Source organism: Montipora foliosa, chromosome 2, assembly GCF_036669935.1.
Source record: "Montipora foliosa isolate CH-2021 chromosome 2, ASM3666993v2, whole genome shotgun sequence".
NCBI lineage: Eukaryota > Metazoa > Cnidaria > Anthozoa > Scleractinia > Acroporidae > Montipora > Montipora foliosa.
The window spans coordinates 62,013,584-62,036,083 of NC_090870.1; the positions used below are offsets into that span (position 1 = coordinate 62,013,584).

Here is a 22,500-nt window from a genome sequence, read left to right on the forward strand (position 1 = left end):
TAGAGGACGTCTTAGACGACTAGTATAAATACTGGAAATAAGGTGCACTAAACAGACGTCTAAGCGGTCTAGTATAAAGACGAGACGCAATAAACTGGGACGCACTTAGCAATGAAGCGCACAGTCTCTTTTGTGATTAAATCCCAGTATCTTTTGAAGGAAATTATGAATTTGATTTCTAGCCGTCGAAGTTCAGTGCGTCCTGTATTTATATAAGTCGCACTTACAGCTAGACGGTTAATGCGTCTGGAAGTCTTAGACGTCCTCTAGTATAAATACGGCCAATAGCACAAAAATCTGGCACCGCACTCCGAAATCTCGGTACCGTAGCAATATTTCTCATGCACAGTGCGGTTAATTTTTCGTGTGTAAACAGAACAAACAGAATGCATATTAGGAACCCGTGCTAGAAATTATAGGGGTGCGGAGCACTTATTGGTACCGTGCCACTTTTCAGTGGAGTGCCGTGCCATTAGACCATTTTCGAATTCTCACGGCTGGACTGGATCTAGCATGAAATGGAGGCTAATCTTGGCTAATTAATTTGTGTGGGAAAAGATTTGCCCGCTGTAGCCTCCATTTCATGCTAGATCCATTCCAGACGTGAGAATTCGAAAATGGAATATTTTTGTGCTTGTGTAAAAGGAGTTCAACGCCGTCAGGTCAACAGTTAAATAATTTCCAGTTGCTCGCTTTGTTGGGCAGGTTTCTATATATAAATTGTTCCATGCATAAAATCATTAAATTGTTATTCTGGACCGATGATTTTTGCACTTAAAATCTTTGAAAATGTGTGCGGGAAACTTAATCGTATAGTTCAATTTAAGACTTTTCAACTTGCGGGGCCATGTGTGCTAAAGGACCCGCTGCTCGTACAGAGGACTGAATTACTTTAAGGACGTTCGCGCTACTTGTTTGTGCGCAAAATTTACTGCGCTGATAACGCGACTGTCCTATGTCACGCATTACTTCAAGCATTAGTTACGATCTAACGCCAGGGAAAAATTTCCAGGTCGGCTAAAGAATGGCATATTTATTTCCAATTCATCATGAAACGTAAAAAGAAAGGACCGGGAGGCTAGAAAGGGTCGCCAATCGAGTTCTTTTCCCCTACTTTCATGAAAATAGAGCAGAATTATCTTCTCTTGCTAATCCACTTGAATAGTGCGGACCCATGAGGAAACAGCCAGAGATCATATTTCATAAAAACCACACCCCAGAAGATGAGCATGACGGCAATGGAGAGATAAGTTACAAAACACCAACCAAATAAAGATAACGACTGCTTGAAACTTCGTTGCTATGCTCGAGAAAGTTTTTTTTTGCAAAAACCTTCATCGATTGATCCTGTCTTGGGTTCCAGTCCTTCCCCGACAGGTCTCGCAAAATCGTGACATCACATCGATATTTTACATCATCGGCGAGCCCTATTTTTAAAGACATGAATCACTTGCTCTTCTTACAATCTACAAAATATGATGAAATGAAAAAGATCACAATTTTTCTTTCCTTGTGTCCCGAGTTCCGGAAGTGGTTGTACAACGGGTAGCGCCTGCGAAAACGCTCGTTGAGGATTAACTCTACTGTTTACGATATCCCTAGCGGCATGCAATGCGGCATGCAATAATCTAAAAATCCCACTCCTCTATTTCCATGCACAGAAACCTTCACTTAAACATATTATTTTTATGATTTTCGACGGATGAGTAGATGAGGCTACATCTCGTTATGATGACCCATCTGTCGAAATATTAATTAGGACATTTTCCCTTGCCTTTGTCTCCGAAACAAAGGCGGTGACCTCGCCCCTTTTTTTTTTTTCATTTTTGGAATAAGTAATTTATGATCTAACTTCAGACGAGAAATGAAACAAATTTCAATGTGGGAGGATTTTCGCGCGAACGTCCTTAAACCGGAGAAAACGATGTTTGCTAGACGTTTGCTATCAAATTTGTTTCAAGGTTTTTCAAAAAAGTTTTCATACCGAAAAAAAAATCTTAAAACCGCTTACTTTCCTGACCAGGAGCCCATGTCATGCGCTCCTGTCCTGACATAAAGGTTTTGTTTTAATTAATAACAAGAAAAAGACAATTTTCACGTCTGGGCTGCCTGGAAAGCTTGGAAAGTTTGCTGCGCCCGCGCTTCAGTGGCTGGAAATCAGAGCCTACCGACCCGTCCTAGTCGAGTCCTAGTCTCCTTCGCAGCCCTTATTAGGGCGTCACGCAACGCTCACCCCACAGAGCATTGCGTGACATCCCAGAGCTTTCGAACATGTTGACAAACATGGCGGAGGATGTAAACAATGATTATTCCTCGTCCAAAGTGGAAGAAAAGAAGATCGTGGTAGAATTTTGCCAACTTCAGGAAAAATCACGGCAGCTTTTCAACGCGCTCAGGTTTTGTTTCTCTTTGTCTGCAATTTTTTTATGCGGGACAGTTTTATTGTTCTCTCTTTGCAGTTGATTTTGCATTCCTTGCGTCGTGAGAATCGTTTCAAGAGAAACAAAACTTCTCTCTTCTCTATTAAGCATTTGGCCACCTATTTTTTGGCCCAGTTGTCGGATTATTGTATTTCGCAATTCAATCGTTCTTCTTCGCGTTTGGGATAATTTCGATAAATGGGTGGAAATCCAGGTGAAATCCTAAATAGTAATGGAACAGTATTTAGTGCCGTGAAGGCCATTTCTTATGGTCAAGTTGCTTGCACACTCAAGAGTGTTACCTATTTGACAATAGTAAAACTTTTTGCCACCAACTTGTGAGCGCTATTGCCAGATGCAGGTATGACAACTTACAATACTGAAGCTTCTTGTTGCAGGGATTTGCCGCAGTTTGGCCATAAACATTGGCAGACTCATTTTGGAAAAACGTTCGACGTTTACACCAGGGTAAGTAAGGAATTATTGTTATTTTATCCCTTGCTTACCTGATACTTTTTGATTGAAAACCTTCTCAGACTCTCAGTTTGCATTTTTTCTCCTTAGCTTTGGAAGTTCCAGCAGAAACACAGGTAAGGTTTTGAGAACATTTACCATTATTAAAAAGCGTACTTACCTTAAAATTTAGACGTCGTGAGTACACATTGTACGCATTGTTGCATTGGAGACACTGCATTTGTGTGCAGGAAGGATGAAATGGATCTGTAAGGGGATGCAGGGAGGAGACAGTGAAGAATGGAAAATTTGCAGGACGTTGGTAGCAACATGTTGAATGGAAAGTTCTTGAATACGGTAACTGCCCCTTCCCAAATGCTCACTAAGTGGGGAGTCTGAAATCAACTTGAAGCAGACGAAATCAAAATTAATGTTCTTCATTGTTGAGATGGGATAAAACTCCAGTATCCAGAGGAAAACCTTTTAGAGCAGATTGGAGAACCAAAAATATTAACTTAACCTTTTTGTGGTTCCAGGTCATGATCAAGAAAATCAATCCTGGGTCTCACTTGATCAAGAGGAGTTTGGAACCTTCTCCTCCTCTCTAATATCATGACTTCCCCCTATTCAAAATCATAAAATTACAATCATGGCCAAAAAAACAAAAATAATGGAGACTACTCCAATGAATTTTCAGGTGTCTCTAAGAGACAATGTGGGAGGCGCGGTGGCCTCATGGTCAGTGTGTTTGACTCCAGATTGAGTGGTCTGGGTTCGGGTCCTGGCTGGGGACATTGTGTTGTGTTCTTGGGCAAGACACTTTACTCTCACGGTGCCTCAGTGAGTCTCTACCCAGGTGTATAAATGGGTAACGGTAAAAATGCTGGGGGTAACCCTGTGATGGACTAGCATCCCATCCAGGGGGGAGTAGAAATACTCCTAGTCGCTTCATGCTACAGAAACCGGAGATAAGTGCCGGCCTGGTGGGCATTCTAGGCTCGTAGCTGACTTTGCCTACCCCAAGTATAATACTCATGAAAAACTTAACATTATATCAGGGGCATTAAACAGTTCCCTTCCCTTTGAGAATTAATATATATTTGAGTTCAAGTACAGTGATAATGGTACCCTGCGAGCAGTTGGTTTCTCCTATGCTTCCTGAGAGAGAAACCACTGCGAGCAACCGTTTTAATTTTCCATCGAGCATGTGCGAAGTACGTCACACCCCACGTGATGTATTTGACGTCAATTTGTCTTATTTCACGGGAAATCACTTCACAGCAGGCTCGTCTAAATGCTGCAGTTACATAGCTGAAAGCACGCACAAGCACCAAAACAAGTTTATTAACTTGTTTTACCGGTTTAAATTTAATTTATTCGTCCTTTGCGCTGGACGGCGGCACACTCAAAGAGGCTAATGGTTGCTTGCAGTGGCTTCTCTCTTGGGAAGCATAGGAGAAACCAACTGCTCCCAGGGTATGATAATGGAGTGTGAGCATGTGTAATGCAAAATGTTGACCTTTGTGCTCAGTACATAAAATTCATACCATTTAGGGATACTTGTGCTAGCATATCTAAAGTTCCTCAGAGTTGACTCCAATGTTATTCATTATATTGATATCGTTGTCCATACGAGATTCAGCATCATTTACCACAGATATTTCTTTCCTTTCCCTGGTTGTTCAAAATGGTGGTTAAGGACTTAAGAATGCAGGATAAAATCAATGACCCAAGAGGGTACCTCTTTGGAATTACCCTAGAGAAAGTACCCCGCATTTGGGACTTAAGATTTCTTCTAGCATATTTGTATTAATAATAATAATAATAATAATAATGATAATAATAATAATAATAATGATAATGATAATAATAATAAAAGTGTCCCAAAAGGTACAGTTTTTTAGCAGTTTTTATCTGAAATACGGTATCAATTTTGACCATTTTGTTGTGAATAGGGTATGGTAAATGTTCACTCAAGTCTTGAATTGAGTATGTTTTTTTGGAAGAAACTTCTTCATCATTATTAGGCGATAAGACCCTCAACAAAGCCCTTCTCAAATTATTAAGCCAACTGTGTAACAGCTGAGATAGGTCTGAAATAGGCTATCAAATTTTTGGTCCTAATTGCCCCCCAAGCACATGCCTTGCTATCTTGCCAGGCACAAATCAAAAGTGACCAACCAGGATCTGTTCTGTAAGTTTAAATTGCTACAATTGTCAAAAATGACATTTAATTATTTATTAAAAGCAATGTACCAATGGTAGAGGATTATATTTGTCTTATGAAGGATTCATCTTCTTCCCATGTTATCTTCCCAAACCACTAATATTTTAAATTTGTTACTTCTTACTGGCAGGTCAATTCTGGATTCCAAATATAACCTGAAAAGGTGGCAAATAGGAGAAATTGCATCAAAAATTGGACAATTGTATTATCACTACTAGTAAGATTATGATATGTTCTGTTATTGATTTGTTATGTTGCTGGTAATGGATCGGGACATCGCAAAAGTTTATTCAAAACAGAAAAATATTTAGAGCTAGGTGCATGTTAAAACTATGATGATCTACGAGAAAGTGGGTTTAACCTAATTTTAACTGTGATCAATTATTTTGCATCAGATGGATGACTTTTCATTGACTTTCTTAGCCTTAGAACAAGTGAAGCTAATTATCTTCATGAATCATTCGCCTTTTACTCTGCCATCCGATCCAGAGCATACTACAGTCAAGCAAGCAAAGAGGAAAAGTAAGTACCACTGTGAAGATTCTTATTGTGGGTGGGCTGGCCCATTTAGATGAGCATTCAAGTATCACGCTGGAGGTCACAGGTTCATTTCCTGCCAATTGCTCAATTGCCATTCAATCAACTCCGGCCAGTGTTTCACCAAAAGAAAATGCTGCCTTTCTAATCACATCTGCACATAGTTAATATGATCTGCATAACAAATACATTTAGATTCCATGTTTGCCATGCATCTGTTCAGTAATAAATCACAGATTACATCAAAATTGTGGTGAGAACAAAAAAAGTGACATGTGAGGTGATAGCCGAGTGTGTCACTGATGTTCTTACTATATTTTGAGATCTATTACTGAACAGACTGTGGGCCATGTATCATACACCTTATTCCAAAGTGGGAGCCATTTAAATATTCATTTGTTTTTATTCAAATTAGCCCTTGATGCCTCGTTCTTAAGCTTAAAATTCGAAAGAATATTTTATCTTGAACGAGGCAGCAAGGGCCAATTTGTATCCGCATAAATCAGTGGCCATTTTGGAATAAGGTGTATCGTGCATTTCTTTCTCATTGAAGTCTGTGGGAAGGTTATAAATGTCACACACCTTTCTCCAAAGAATGTAAATTGTGAAGGGTAAAACTTAGCTATTTGCTATTGCAAAAATAGGTTCATCTCATATCCACATGACATCATGCTTTCATTACAACCCAATTTTTTCATAGTCTTTGAATTTTGCCTTAATACTTTTTCTATCCATTTTTTAAGGTCTGATTTGATGGTGAAAAAGCTGCGTTACTATGCCCGCTTTATAGTTGTCTGTCTTCTGCTTAACAAGGTTGATCTTGTTAAAGAACTGATACAGGAACTCCATCACTATCTAGAGGAATACGTCAGCGTCTATGAAGCGGACGACGATGAAGAGTGGAGACTGGTAATTAGTGAAGTGACAGCATTTATGGAGGTAATGGTCCTTTCCCGCTAAAGTTTAGGCTCGAATTGATTACCTGTTTTGTGCTCCCGCGTTCCCCCGCGCACATCACGGCTGGATCACTGGATCACTGGTCCAGCCAATTGTATTTTCCACCACTCAGAAAGTCGCCTGCCTGCTCAGTACCAAATACAGTTGGCTGAAAATACAAATACAATAGCGACAGGTGCTACGTCTTGAACAAAGAAGTGATCCAGTGATCCAGCTGTTTGTTGGGAGGACGATGTTGACCGCACTCCAAAAACGGCTAGATATCGAGCGTAGCTGAAGTTATGTTGAGTTTTTGACGTTGCGAAAACAAAAGAACGGCGAATTCTTGTTAAAATTGGGGCTCAAGTGGGGAAACGTAAGTCTTGTAGATACCTAATCCCAACATACTCGGGCTAAATTGATTGGTCTGAGTGTGCGGTGCGGGATTTTGTTTAGCTAATCAAGACAGGACAAGACAAGAGGCCGCCCGAAATTGTAGGCAACCCGAAGGCTCCTTTTTCATTAGCTTCTACCGTAACTTACGGCAGGGGTAGGCGTTACTTCAATCCCTTCGCATGCACAACTTCTCCCCAGTGGCACTGGTACTCATTTTACCTACCACAAATGGATGGAAGGCTGAGGGAACTTTGGAATATGCACGAGCTGGGATTCGAACCCAGAACGCTGAAAAGCAGTCCGAGAGCGATATCCACTACTCTGTGTGCACTCCCTCAATCGTTGTGGTATTTAATCTCAACCTTTAATCAATGGGGATGGAAGATACTTTTATGAGTCTCTTTAAAAGACACATACCCTTCCAACATGTAATACAATTGCATAGATGACAGCTTCGAGCCTAGAAATATTAGCTGTTGTCACTGAATCTGTATGGTTCTTGTTTCTGTGTGTAGGCAGACTCTCTTGTGACAGTTATGGCCCCGGATGTGGTTCCCGTCATTCTCTCACACAGGATCGGCGAAAACGTAAGCAAGACTCAAAAACTGTACAGAAGTATGCTTCAAATGGCAATTCAAACTCGATTCTTCTGGAAACTGCTTGTGAAAAGGAGAGACTTTTTTATGCTATGAGGTTCTTCACGTTTTCTTAATAGTAAGCGTAAGCGAGGACAAAGACGACGATTACGAGAACGCCATAAAATAATAGGTTTCATGAATAGAAACAATGGCTTTGAACATGCAGCACCCCCGTTTTAACATTGGTCCATTTCTTTTCCGTTGTTGTACTGAAAACGACGTGAAACGACGCTGAAAATCTGGAGTGGAGACGATAAACTTTCGATTTTCTCTCTCCAAATTTCTACACCATTCATACCAGTTTTACTACCGGAAAGTCATAACCACGTGAAGTTATATTTTCAGATGACAGTCTCGTATTAAGTCGTTGTCGTCCTTGCTTAAGCTTCATGATGTTAGTCATTCTCGTCCCCAGAGGCCGCGATTCTTTCGGTCAGCACCAAGAATAACGACCTCGGGCAACCTCTGGCTGGTTCCGAAATACGCGCAGTCTCTGTGGGGGTCTATTTTAGTAACAGCTACTAATTGTTTCAAATTTCTGAGATTGCGTAGAAGCTCGCAGACGAGCCGGAAGTCCGTGATTCGTGGGACGAGAATGGATGTCTAATAGTACGATGCTACGGGTTCATTGGTAAAAAGTAAAAAGTCTTTTGCAGACAAATTCGGTCGATTCCTCTTTCTGCGGTAGAAGGGTAGATAATTTCGATGAGATATATATATATATAAACGTGTAAGATGTGCTCTGTCTGTACTCAAAGGATTTCAGTAACTTTCAAAATATACCTGGTTGTAATGCAATTCTCGTGCTCTGATTGGTTCACTCAGTCTCGGTTATCAGCTCATATACCTTGGTTTGACCTTATATGGTAAATGATTGATCTAAGTGTTGCCAAGCTAAAAGTTTTTTCGCCGGAAAGCGAAATTTCTCTCTGAAGAAAGCAAAAAAAAAGTTTTTCTGGAGGGCTGGGTTAAATTCCAACGTTTAGAAGTACGCGAAAAGGTAAGAAATGTTTTTGTGACGAGCCTGCGTCTGTCTGACCACAAGGTGTTACACGACATCGCATCGGTTCTCATCAGGTTTTTTTGATTTCGCTCGGATTTGGTCGCTTTTTTCGCTCGCATTTCGTACTTTTTAAACTTTTGGAGTTTAAAGGAATTTAATACACTGTAAAAAAATTATTCCATTCGCGCTTGTTGGATATGAGACTGGTTATAGCCAACTCGGCGCTACGCGCCTCGTTGGCTATTTACCATCTCATATCCAACGTGCGCTCATGGAATAATTGTTAAATAAACCCTGTCTACTATCATGGTAAAATTATCTTTTCTTCCATTTTCGTTATTCAGGAAATTCCGCCTCAAAGACCTACCAACGCGACTTCGTTATCTCTTCAAGAAATCATCATTGTGGGAACTTGTGAAAAGCAGGTACACACGAAACCACAAATTTTATTTGCAAACTATGACGCCTCGGCTGGCAGGCTATTCGTAGGGTATTTAAATTTGAATCTGTGAGGAAAACTTGAGACTGCTAGCAGCCGTTTTCTTTCGGTGGTGCGACACAAACTGGGAATTATGCAAATCAGTTAGCAGAGTTTCCAGCACCTTACAGCTACACATCTCGAACTTTGTCGCGCGTTACGAAAATTAGTAGAAGAGAGAGACTTCTCACAGTCTACTGGAAACTAAAGTGGGTATTTTGTTTCAAAGGTGAAGTTTAGCGAGTTAACGTTGGACATGTTCCGGATGCTACAGGCCCTCGAAAGAGAACCTGAGGAGGCGCCTTCACGTACCTTGGTCACTTCTACAGAGGTCTCTGAGAGCCTCGATTACAGGGTGAGGCTCGAGTTCAAGAAGTTTAGATTGTGGGATCTGGGGAGAATGAAAGATGTTGTGAGGTTCAGTCTTCAAGAGATTTTCTCCTCACAATCTAAGCGCCTCCACTAGATTACTTTAAATTGAAAAAAAAAATGAATTGAAGAGAGAATCATCGGGAAAACAAGGAGTGGGGGGATGGGGGGTGGGGGGTCTCCTGGGGAGAACATAAAGGAAAGGGAAAAATACAATGGGCTACAGGAAAGCTGATTCCACTAAAATTGTTAGGTAAGTTTGCATACATCCACGAAACGGTCGCTCTTGATTGCCCTACTGGGTACTGTGTAGTTTACAAACATCTTTTTCTTTCAGGAGAGCAATGGCGAAATCGTCCATTCGTCTACCAAGCGACCCAATCCTCATAAATATCTTCTCTACAAACCAACCTTAACACAGTTGTACGTCTTTCTGGCTTGCGGAGTTAAGGTTAGCGCTGGAATGGTGTTATCTTTTTTGTTGTTATCATAACTAGTCTATTTAATAACAAAGTTACGTAAAGAGCGAGGGCCCACGCCACGATACACGCTCACGTATTTTCTTGTGTCTTTCAACTAAAGTAACTGCAAACCAATTGCAAGGTCAAAACCAATCGGAGACTTTTACGCACGCGCAATCCCTTTTCTCGAGTTTTTAATGCGAATCAATATCGTGCCCAGTCTTCGTTCAAGCGCGCGCAGAAGGGGCAAAGAATCTGGGCACGAGATCAAATGTGAAGAGGCTTTGAACATTGATGATCGTTCCTCTTTTCGTAGTTTACTTTTTTCCGCTGTAAAACACGACGAATGCTAGTTCCTTTGATACTGTTGTTTTAAAGAAAGGAGCTAAAATACGGATAAAAGAGAAAACAAGAATAGTTCTATATAGAATGGGTATTTGACCTTCGAGTTTTTTTTTTTCGTTTCGGTTCCAGGAACTTCCCAACAATGGGGTCATGTTGCTGTATATTTCTGGCGATGGCTGCCCCGGAAGCGCGAAGGCAGTAGACGAAGGTGAGCGCACGGCACTCTCAATTATACTGCACTAAAAAACGATGGTCTTCTAACAAGTATCTCTTTTTTACAGGTCCTTATGAGATGGGAGGCGTCTCCATGTCACACAAAAAAGCTGGGAACGAGGAAAATGCTCGGCGCGCAAGGGCTAACTTGAAAGATGTTCACTGGTGTGTGATATGTGTACTGTATTCATGTCAACGTTCATCTGAAGGGGCTTTTGGGAAGTAGTGATAAATTATGACGTTGCATACGGACCAGCATGTATAAAAGAAGATGTTCGCGCCCGGGCAAGAACGCTTACCTCTATCTTCGCCAGAATTTCTGGCATGCGCAGTGAAGTGGTAGCCAGGAAACTGTTTACGATCTGGCATCGGAAACGTCAAGTTAAATTCACGCCAAATGTAATTTAGTACTTGTAGCGCGCGAGAAACTAATTGCACGTTTCCTTGCACGTGAAAAGCGTGCACAGATTTTGTAGCTAATGATTGGTGTGCTTTAGTTTTTACCCAGAGGATCTTGTGCCCTTCAGCAGGAAGCCGCTTATGTTGATAGTTGATAGCTCCAACAGTAATGCTTTCATGGTGAGCATAAATTGATTTTCCTTGCCGATTTCAAGAGAAATATGGGGTTTCGGCTTCATCCTGTTGCTATTATCAAATGTGGTTTCCCAATAACAGTTATTCCATGATCGTGCGTTCGATATGAGATGGTGGGGAGTTTTAGGAACGATATATCAGTGGTTGAACGAGGAGAATGATCATGCTGCACGTGCGGCACCCATTTTAGTTCATTTCTTTCATGTACTTTTGGAAAGAACAATGTGAACAATGTGAAATGACCAAATGTGAAATGACCAAATTAAAGGTTTTCAAGTCACGTTTTTGGAGTGGGCTACCTGTTGTACACTCACTGTAACTATGCTGTTTGTACATTAACTCCATGTTCCGGGCGTTGCTCTCACATGCAACAATGTGTTGACGCGAACGGACCCGATGCCTTGTCGTTCTTCTTTCGTGTTCTTTATCGATGGTCGAAGGATCCAGTGTCCTTTGCGGAGAGCTGTAAAGCCAAGGCGTGCGTTGGACGTTTTACTGATTGCTTGATTACGTTCGAATTCGCATGACTTACTTATCACTGAAAGTTTTCACAGTACTCTGTCTTGTTATGGTAATTTCAAATATTCTTCCATGTTATGTAGACCACTCATGCATCTATCGGATCTATCGGATTGTTGTTGACGCGTCGTCGTCGTTGCTGAACTCATATCCAACGAGCGCGAATGGAATAATTGTTTCATTAAATTTAGGGCCTGTTTACATGGAGGCGAGGTAACCCGCCTGCCCATATAAACTCTTATTTTTTCAGCCTCGTGTATACATGATAGGTGCGGAAACCCGCCCAGCCATGGTGACGTTTTGCCATGAAAACGCTTGAAGGCGGGGTAACCCGTCAACCCGGGGTCGGCTCCTGTCACAATATACTGCCTTTGGCGGAGGCGTTGCAGTATAAAAGTGTTAAGAAGAAGCTACAGAACTGAAAAGTTGAAGCTAGAGTAGCTAGTGAGTGTAGAAGAGCATTAACCCCCAAATGCGTCCTTAACCCGCCATTTTGTCTGTTTACGTACTTGGCGACCACGCAGTTGCCTCGTGAAAGGTCACCCTGGAGCCCCGGGGTGGTAAGATTTCATGTAAACGTGAACTATTTTTCAACCCCACCCAGGCAGGTTACCCCACTTACCCGGGTTATTACTTGCAAACTCTGAACTAGACGATCGGAAGGTGTTCGAATTTTATAGAAGGACCGACGCAGTCAGAACGCAGAGAAGCAATATCCTGGGTGGGAAATTTAAAAATAGATGATAACCTGGCAGAAAGCAAGTAGCTGGTCCATTCAAATTTTGTAACTTTGCCGTTCTGTTGCATTAAGAAGCGAGTATTTATCTGTAATTAGCAAACATTGCGTGTTTTGATTTTAGTATTTCCCAGCTTTGTTCGGGCAACCACTAATTTGTTTGATGTCACCAGTTATGGCTCCGACAACAATGCAAGGTAAATACCAGAAGTATCAGGAAACAGAGTTAAACGAAATTTAACTTGTAGCTCAACAATCAATTAGATCGAGGGTTTTTTAGTTTTCTCAACGAAATCCCTATGAATCCTAGTCCTACCCATGATATTGAAAGATATCCATTTTTAGTTGTAGTTTTTTTTCATTATGAAAGATGGAAGTAGGCCATGTGAGCTGATTGAGTTGTCTCACAAATCCAGAAACTTGCAATCGGGACATTCTAGAAGCCTTTGATGTCAGTTTTGTTAAAGTACTTACTTAGGTTGTTTCCTTAGATTACAGGCTACAGGTAGCCTTTCATCACTTAGTTGTTAGTGGCTCACGAGTCTCTGGGGATCACACGGTCCGGTTTCAGTAGGAGTATTGTTATTCCCCATTTGATGGGATGCTAATCCATCGCATGGCTTTTCCTCTCTTCCCTCACCCCGTGACAGTATGTCGTCGGAACCAATGTATACCTGGGTAGAAAGATAGTGTGGAGGAAAGTTTCTTAGCCAAGCTGAGGAAACAGCACTGTGAGAGAGCGAGGACTCCAGTCAACGATCCTGGGATCGATAAGTTTTGCACTGCATTTACTAGACCACCGTCTCAGGATACGCATCGCTTATTTGTGCTTTATGCCTAAAACGTCTCTCGAATCTTGCGTTTTTAATTTTTTTTTCTTTTGTTCGTGCAGAGCAAAATCGAAAAGGGAGCTTATTGACGTTGTTTCTCGTCAGTCCGCTTGTGGCCTTCTGTTACGTCTGCAACATTGCTGACCTCCGCAGTGATTTGTGGGATAGCTGTCAACGGCAAGTCCGACGCATAATGAATGACTGTCTACGAATATTTTACGATTGGTCCCGATGTGTCGGTAAGTTCCAGAGGGGGGTAGGGGGTATGGGACATTCTGGAGATATGCGATATGCTTGTGTCCGAAGCCTTTACTTGATGTGATCAAACCTTTTCAATTCTTTCAACAGATCTTGCCTTTTTTCAGCTTCTTGATGACGAGTTTCTTCGACTGATGATTCTTCGTTTTATTTTTTGTTTTTACACCGTGCATCTTCATCGAGCATTTAAGGTATGTTGTCATCAGCAAGGAAAGGAAAGGAACTTTATTTAAGTGTCTAGTCGGAGCACTTATTGGGAACACTGTAAGCTGAAATTAACAATTAACGCAAATCAAGTAAAATGTTGGCTTTTGAGGAGAGTTGAAACCGGAGTACCAACAAACTCAACCCACATATGACGCAGAGTCGGGCCGCATTCGTGGGAAGCGAGTGCTCTCACCACTACGCCATCCATGCACCTCTGCATCAGAGTGTATAAAAGGCTGTAGTTGATATTATTTAAACCTGGTTGTGAGAGTCTACTTGATGTGGCGCGGTTCAGTGGTCCATTGGATCGACTTGCGCATGCTCCAGCTTCAGATCCAGCTCCAGATCCAGCTCCAACCACAAACGGGATTGTCTTGTTCAGTTGAGGTTTTAAGCATGTTCGGTTTCACTTGAATTGTTACTTTCTGATACGTAAGTGGATTACCTTTGAACTGTAGCTTGCTAGCTTCTTAGACTTCCACTATAAACCAAGCACATAAAGCTCTAGGCCAGTGATAGCGTAGGGACATCACCAGCCGCGTATCTTCCCTAAATTGAACGGCGAGCATTCGACGAGTCACGCCTTATATCTTTCCGAAATTGAACTATATTTTGAAGCAAATAATCTCTCTTTTGTTTGTGCATTAAAATGCGATGGTGCTAAGCGCAGTAAACTATAAATTACCTCTTACTAACCGAGTTCAAGGTCCATACTGTAAGTTACGGACCGAGTCTTTCTTTCCACTGATCTATCGCCCCAGCGCGAAGGCCAAAACCCAACAGGAAAAACGAGGATCCGTAACTTTCAGTACCGGTTAGTGAGATATCTACTATATCTCTGAGATAATAAGGCACGCGGGAAAGGAAACTAGTTGAAGTCAAGAGAAACATTCAACTGCAACGAATGATTAGCATGCGTAAAAATCTAAAAAACAAATAAATCTTCTTGGCTTTCTGAAATGGTTTGCTTGCGTGATTTAAAGTAGTTTCACAAGTTTAATTTACATAAACAACGAAAGTCTTGCTAAAAAATGTTGCACGGACCCTTGTCCCGTAAATCAAAAGCTGTCGTAGTTTCCTTATGCGCTTGATTCGATTAATTAAGAGAGAGGCGTGAGATTTAGTCGCAAGGTAACTGACAGTACCTTGCGTTTTTTTTTTGGTTGTTTTCTAAAGGGATCAGACTACTATCCAAAGAGCTTTCCCAAGCTGCCGGCAGAAATACTACTTAATGGAAGTCTTGAAAAGCAAGTTCTTGAACTAGCTTCCATGTTGGATGTTCGAAGTCTTTTTTATGAGATTGGAGAAGGACCTCCAATGGATTAAACAGCCACTGCGCAGGCGTAAACGTACTGCTGGTTCAGGAAAGCAAGTGCTACCTCACTGTACCACAATGCCGCTGAAAGAGGAAGAGTATTGTCGGTCTTCGGATAGTCATTGAGTTACCAATCTCTGTTGCGTTTATGTAAGGTTGGAAGGAATTCATCTTGAAGCTGGACTTCTGTTATGACGTATTTGTGATGACAAATATTTTTATAAATTAAGAACAAATATCGCAAACCAGTGTTAATTTTCTGAGCACAAATGACATACATTTGCTCTGCAGAAGAAGCCGAAGTTCTTCTAGCAAAGCAAACTTTTCAGTGTATTAAATGAGAATGTAACTGGTCAAGTTTTGTGCATTAAAATTTGATATAGTTTTTTTATGTCTAGTTTGGGTCCGCAAATATAAATCATGATATTTTTCAAGTGGAGTTTCCATGTATTTTTCTTTTTCCTTTGCTGGCATTTCATAAAATGGAGATAAATGTAGCCTTCAACTCCACACCCGCCTAACAGAAAAAAAACTGATCGATTTGATTTTATCATGTTTCCAATTATGCACCTGCACTTGTTTTTCTCGCTTTAAATGATGTGAAACTCACCATCAACTCTTAAGAGCCATTTAATACCTATTTTCTGTTATTTACAGTAATGCATATGAACTTAGGAGAGCTAACCTCGATCAGATGATTTAGAATATAATAACAGTGCATATTTTTGAAGGTGCGCTCGTATTGGCTACTCAAACTTGGAATATAGGGAAGCAGGAGCTCATTAAGGGGAGCCTCTATCTCCTATACTTTGCCTCGGAGTCAACCCTTTCCCGAGTAGATTTATTTATAGAACACCTCCCTTGGGAGATTCAGCACGCTCTCTGTTATAAAAGCCAATCAAAAAACAGAGCTATCTCAGCGTCAATGGAATTATGATACTTTTCGCGGGAAAAACCTGTTCCTAAAAATAAATTTACTCGGAAAAGGGTTGACTCAAGGAATTAGAGGAGATAGAGGCTCCTCTTGATGAGCTCCTGAGGGAAGATATCTATTTACAAACATTGTTTTGTTATTCCAGTTTACCAACCACAGGAACAAAAGACCTTTCTTTTCCACAGCCAATGGTGCTCTGGTTGACACATTAATGACGTCAACGATATCTTCCCTATTCACCTCCGAGCAACTCGCGCGGGATTTGCGCACGAAAATATTGCAATCGCTGCAGCCATAAATGAGTGACTTAAAATCATCTTTTTGCGCTATATTATCTCACTGTTTTAGTATACACTAAAACAACTATTCACCTCAATGTTGGTGGTTAGTGGTGGATATTTACTTCCCCGCTTCTCGGCTCGGTAAATATCCACCACTAGCCACCTCCACTTCGGTCAATAGATGTAAAGTAAACGAATGTCAAGGTTTATCTTAGATCCAGTTGAAGAAGCGCCAGGACTAATTGAAAGCTGGACTCTTTCTCGTCTTCTCTGTACAGTTGGACTGGAACGAGAATATGGTTGCGGTTAATTTGCATCTCGAAACCCTGTCCACGCGCACCAGCTTCTATTTTATGCTCAAACCAGATCAACCGCAAGACTTCGAATCAGCGGGATAAAGTTGTAGCTAAGACTTAAGAAGGGAGGTACGCAAAAGGTGAGCCTGCTTCCATATTATCGTAACTTGTGGTTTATTGATGCAGGTTGAATCGTAGTCTCTCCTCGATGATGGCGGAAGAATTGGTAAAAAAAAAAAAAAAACTTGCTACAGTGAGTGTCATTTCAGACAATCTTATTTACGTCACTCTTCTCCACTGATGGCGGTAGAACGTTTTAAGAAAGTGTTCCTATCCAATGCAATCTTCATTCCTTCCTTCGTAGCAACGCTGGCTGTACGCTGCATGCAATTTACTACTTCGTTAGGAAATGGCAGTTTGGCTTCAAGTCTCCTCGTCGCCCTAGCTTAAAAATTTGTTCTTTTAGTACTTTTCTCTGCGATCAACTCCCACATCTTTTGACTGTAGACTCTAGCTGGACTTTCACTGTCATGACAGGGGAGGGGTAGGTACATAAAGATTTGAGGCAAAGTGTTCTTTGAGGTATTCTCCTCCTTTTTCGTCATACTCCTCCCTGGTAACACTGACTGACTTAAGATTGGTGCTCAGTGCCCTCGCCCACTTGCGAGCTCCAAACCACGCGTCAAGCGCAGGGTTAGCTGAAGAAGTAACAAGGAAAGCAAAAAACAAAACTGTAAACAACAACTACAGCTGATTTACGATCGAAACGCGCAATAGAAGGACTGGCCAGCGTGTTGATAATTTGGCAATCAACCGTCGAACCACAAAGAGCTCTGTGAGAGCCATTGCGAGGTTTTTGTTCTCCTCGATTCGCTATTGCTAGGCTATGGCCGTTGGCCGCCCGAAGATCTGCGATGATTACCAAATCCAAGCTTAAATAATGAGATAATAAAATAGTACTGAGAAAATCAGGAACAGAGCTACGTTACCAGCCAACCCAACCCAACATTGCGAGAATTCCAGAAAGTTGCCTTAAATTTTGAGAACGAAAATATCTAAATCGACATTAGTAGTTCTCAGCGAATTCTGATTTTGTTGTACTGTTGTCTTAAAGTTCACCAACCTGCTGTGATAACTTTAAATGTAGACTGAAATGGTCGAATGGCTAACAGCTCCCTCTCTAAGCGTACTTGAAAGTTTGGAAATTTCGTGTTTCCTCCCGTCACGAAAACATTCTACAAACAAGAAACACGGATACTGGGTTTCAGTCGATTTCAACCTTACTCAAGGATTTCCGTCCGGATAGTCCGGTTGGGGTTTACTCCCTCATCCAGAATGAGCCCTTGCTAATTACATCTCATGGTTTGTGTTGCCGTGCTCTGGATTATACATGAATCGTACAACGTCTTCAACAGACGCCTTATGTACGCTTTCAGCCCGATCTAGTTTAGTTTCGCCCTTATTGGAAGTGGTGAGAGCACTCGCCTCCCACAAAATGTGTTCTGGGTTCGATTCCCAGATTTGGAGCCAAGCGGGGGTTGAGTTTGTTGGTTCTCTACTCTGGGGCCCGTTTCTCGAAAGTCCCGAAAACTTTTCGGGCCCGAAAAGCCATTTATGAAATTGCTAACCGCTTGTTTTCAAAAGCCGCTCTTTTCACATGTTTTCAAGTTAACTAAACGAAACACGTCTGTCAAGTTTGACGACTTAAATCCTCTCCGTTCTTGAAATACAAAGGGAATTGTGACACTCGAAAATGCCCATAAAGTTTCGGGACTTACGAGAAACGGGCCGCTGATCCGAGAAGGTTTTTCTCCGGGTACTCCGGTTTGCCCCTCTACTCAAATCAAATCTGTGATTTGATAGAGCGGTTTTCAACGGATTGTCATAAGTAATTAGCGAATTGCTTTGGTTTTCAATTACTTCACTCAGTGATTGGTTCAAAGTTCTCGCACCATTTTTTCAACCAATGAGAAGTGAAACCAAAACCACATTTTCCCGCGCTTTGTGACGGCTACGTGTAATTACTTCGAGTTTTGAGTGGTTTACTGAATTGTCCCCGTCATTTTGGATTGGCCAAAGTAATTACTTTGGTTTTGGTTTTATGACACTCGATTGAAACTCGCTCTAAACCAAGGATTATTAGTAGAGTAAGTTGGTTTGTTTGTTGGTTTTAGCTGTCAAAATATTTTTCTTGCAAACTAAGCAGCCTTTGAAGTTATCCCTCACTGGATGGTCTTCCATTACATAAAGGGCTAACAGGCTGCAGCAGCGACAACGCCACAAAGCAAGAATATTATTAGTTGAAAAAAAAAAATAAAGAAAAAGAATCGTGCTGCATGTGCGGCACACATTTCACTGTATTTCTTTGACGAGTTTGTTACAACGTGCTCCACAAAACAACAACATCGAATGACCAAATTTCTGGATTTGACGACAACCTAAGCATACAACAATATCTTTTTAAACCGTTTGTACCAATTCAGTCGAATGATAGTTCGCCCGTATCGTTTAACGACAATAAAATGGAGTCATCCGAAATACTTGCGATAGCCGCTTAGTCATTTTATAAGTGGCGTTTTCGACGACTTTGCTGTTGCTCTTGCTAAAACTCCCTGTTTCATTTCCCGAGGAATGCAACGATCCAAACCGATCGGAATAATTAAATAGACCAATCGAAACGCCAAGCAAATATTTCAGCGTGGGAAAACACGTACTGCCAATCACATGTAGTTTGGCTTTATCTCTGATTGGTTGAGGACATCGCGCCAGATTTTTGAATCAATCACTATGCGTCGCAGCATCTGACCGCAGCGATCAGGAAACAATGTGCAAACAGAGTAAATGAAAATGCTAATGCAAAAACTATACGTATGTTCTGTTAGTACCTGCACTAATGCTGTTTGTAATTCAGCTGGGAAGTGGTTGAGAATAAATTCTACCGTTTCTGCGATACCAGCTTGTTCAATACCCAGCATAGAGGGCTGATACACTACTTCGGGAACTCTAAAAGAAAATAGTCAATCATCATTTTCAACCACTGTAAGTAGCTTGCTCGCAGAATGTAGATGTTGTTGTTGCCGTGAAGAGGCCACATTGGATGCGCATGGGATAGGTCTGGGCCGGGTGACAAAACGACGGGTGGGGGGGGGCTTTGTCACTCGTCCCAGATCTTCCACCCGTCCAATATGGCGACAAAATCGTGCGCTTGAAAAGGTTATCATTAGATGCATCCACCAAAACCAGACGCGACACTTCCCTACGCCTTACATTATGGAATATTCCCCATCATTAAATTTCGGATTGAGATATGGAACTGGCATTCCTTTCAGAAAATAAAGTCGTTTTAGTGCTTACCACAGCCTGCATTTAGGCCTAAGCACTGATTTCAAAAGGGTTAAGTTTCTAATTAGTGTTAAGAATGCTTCCATAATATAAAAATTAAAATTAAGTTCGAACATCCACGTGCATCTGTGGTTTAGCGGAGATCAGCGATGGCGTATAAACTGAAAGTTACAGGTTCGGCCTCTATCACTTCCTTAGTTTTCTTTGTAAGCGGGGATCATCTTAAATCACCTTCAAAATTCAGAAATGGCCTTTGGTATCCTCTTAAATGGCATTCTAAGTGAGAAATGAGTTTACTTTATGTAATTTCACGCGAAAAGGAAAAGTGGTTTCGGTGGAATGCATGTAATGCTGACCCGCTTGAAAACACAAATTACCGCCTGCAAGCAGGCTATCACTATAAGCAATTCAGCACACACATAAAGAAACTTTGAACGCAACTGGAAACACCACGAAAATGAAGGCCAGTTAAAGCATTGACTCGCTCAACAAAAATATAAGTGAGAAGGCTCTAGAATACTCGGCGATAAGGAAAAATGTTATCCCTTCTTTTTATTTACTTCCATGATGACAGCCAAGTGTCAAAGCAAAACAAGAAGGATCAAAGAATCTCTAAAACCAAGACTACAGGCAGGGAGCCTTGCTACTGGGCAATTTTCGAAAGGCTTTGAATGCGACAACGGTTGGCAAATTACAAATGCATACCTAAAACAAATTGCCCAGCATAGCTAGACTTTGATAGCTCCCCGCTCTGCTTTCTCGTTTCTCCTCAAGCAGAAGTTGATTCACAAATATTCTTTTACCTTCTTGGTTCAATGATGCATGCCATTGTTTCAGCAGCTGCTTTTTAACCAATTAATTTGGATTAACAATTTGCTGAAGGGGAATTTTGCTCTCACCAAAGCCAAAGCGGTCACAGCGCGACAGCACATCTATAGTTTAATTTAGTTTAAGGTTTATGTGTGTAATAAGTGTTAAACTACTTAACCCTTCTTGTTTAATTAGAAATGTGAATGCTCCGGAAACTTCTTACTTCATACGTTACTGTATGTTTTTTTGTAGATTAATAATTTGTTTTAGGCGAATATTATCGGTTTATGTGCATTATACTTTCTTGCACTCTGCTATACCATCGTTTTCATTTTCGTTTTATATGACTTCTTCTATAATATCACTCCCCCGATTCAGCTACAATGACCGATCATTCTCTTAATCTACTATCTCTCAATGCGAGGGGACTAAGCAGTTTCAGAAAAAGGCGAACAATTTTCACGTGGTGTCGGAAACGAAACTCGGATATAATATTCCTGCAAGAAACTCATTCGACATTGTCAACACACTTAAAATGGAAAAACGAATGGGGTGCAGAACTTATTTGCTCCCATGGGAGCTCAAACTCTCGAGGTGTTGCAATCTTGATCAAAAAAGGTCTTGACTGCGTTATTCACTCTCAGATTGTAGATACATCGGGGAGGTATATCGTTCTTAAAGCCACTATCAAAGATAAAATGTATGTTCTTGTAAACATTTATGCACCAAACAAAGACGAAGACATCATTAAATTCCTCAAAAATGTGTTAACTAAGCTGCAGACCGAAAATTTAGATTCAGAAGAAAATATTGTGATTGGAGGTGATTTCAATTGTCCTCTGAATCCTATACTGGACAAAAAAGGTGGCATAATGACACCTAGGAAATCTGTGATAAATTCCATCAATGATGTCCAAAGTCAATTAGATCTTGTAGATATATGGAGAGTTAAAAACCCACAAACTAAAAGTTTTACCTGGAGTCAACAATTTCCGCCGATATTTTGTCGCCTGGATTATTGGTTGATCTCTAACAATTTACACGACTGGGTCAAAGCCACAAATATAATCCCCGCCATCAGAACTGACCATTCTGCTATCTATTTAGAATTTGGGAACGTGGACAAAGAGGCTAAGGGTCCTGGGTTCTGGAAGATGAACACCTCCATATTGGAGGATGATGAGTACATTGATGACCTTACAAAAATGGTACCAATTTGGATCACGGAAGGCCGAAAAGAACTTTCAGACCACCGTAACATTTGGGACTGGATAAAATATAACATAAGAGCTCATGCTATAAAATATTCCAAAAAGAAGGCAAAGGAGAGAAACGAAAGAGGATCAAAACTTGAAAAAGAATATACTGAAGCGAAACAGGTTTTCGAAACGAACCCCAATGATTCGAATGGCGACAATTTAAATGCGGCTAAGGATAAGCTCGAATCATTTTATGATGAAAAAGTCAACGGAATAATAATCCGTGCCCGAGCACGATGGCATGAACACGGCGAGAAAAGTACCAAATACTTCCTAAACTTAGAAAAAAGAAATCATGTAAAAAAGCATATAAGGAAACTAGTAATAAGCGGCGTCGTAAAGACAGATCCCTATGACATTCTTCAAGAACAAAAACGTTTTTATCGAGAGTTATACAAAAGTTCAAATAGTGATGCGGAAAACCGTCAGAACATTGTAAAGTTTCTAGAGAATTTGAATATACCTCAATTAACCGAAGAACAAAAGTTGACCTGCGAAGACAAAATTTCAGCTGAGGAATGTTACAATATCCTCGAAAGCTTTCAAACCAACAAAACTCCTGGGAATGACGGAATTCCTATAGAATTCTACAAAGTGTTCTGGCCTTTAATAAGCGATCCTTTTCTTAAATGCGTGAACGAAA

At 41.0% G+C, this 22,500-nt stretch overlaps 2 protein-coding genes across 2 annotated transcripts in view; one reads left to right on the forward strand and one right to left on the reverse strand.

Moving 5' to 3' along the window:
- The first annotated feature begins 2,249 nt into the window (after positions 1–2,249).
- On the forward strand, positions 2,250–15,323 carry LOC137984758 (protein SCAI-like). The gene is made up of 17 exons (XM_068832030.1): positions 2,250–2,396; positions 2,819–2,888; positions 2,985–3,010; positions 5,231–5,317; positions 5,524–5,622; positions 6,381–6,576; positions 7,485–7,556; positions 8,955–9,035; positions 9,318–9,443; positions 9,795–9,908; positions 10,393–10,471; positions 10,545–10,641; positions 10,974–11,055; positions 12,450–12,522; positions 13,218–13,394; positions 13,504–13,604; positions 14,797–15,323. The coding sequence occupies exons 1-17, from the start codon at positions 2,272–2,274 to the stop codon at positions 14,944–14,946; spliced, it is 1,755 nt and encodes a 584-aa protein (XP_068688131.1). The 5' UTR covers positions 2,250–2,271; the 3' UTR covers positions 14,947–15,323.
- Positions 15,324–15,549: 226 nt separating this feature from the next.
- Positions 15,550–22,500, reverse strand: part of LOC137984753 (actin-related protein 5-like) — a 27,539-nt gene continuing 20,588 nt past the window's right edge. Inside the window, exons 19-21 of the mRNA XM_068832018.1 lie at positions 19,332–19,449; positions 17,570–17,681; positions 15,550–17,144 (exon numbers count right to left, since the gene is read on the reverse strand). Of these exons, the coding sequence (XP_068688119.1) occupies positions 16,975–17,144; positions 17,570–17,681; positions 19,332–19,449 (400 nt within the window). The 3' untranslated portion in view covers positions 15,550–16,974. The remainder of the gene's footprint in view (positions 17,145–17,569; positions 17,682–19,331; positions 19,450–22,500) is intronic.

Coding starts and splice junctions, on each gene's coding strand:
- LOC137984758 (XM_068832030.1), top strand. CDS start 2,272: ATGTTGACAAACATGGCGGAGGATGTAAACAATGATTATTCCTCGTCC. Junction 2,889..2,984: donor CGTTCGACGTTTACACCAGG/GTAAGTAAGGAA, acceptor TTTTCTCCTTAG/CTTTGGAAGTTCCAGCAGAA. Junction 12,523..13,217: donor GGCTCCGACAACAATGCAAG/GTAAATACCAGA, acceptor TTGTTCGTGCAG/AGCAAAATCGAAAAGGGAGC.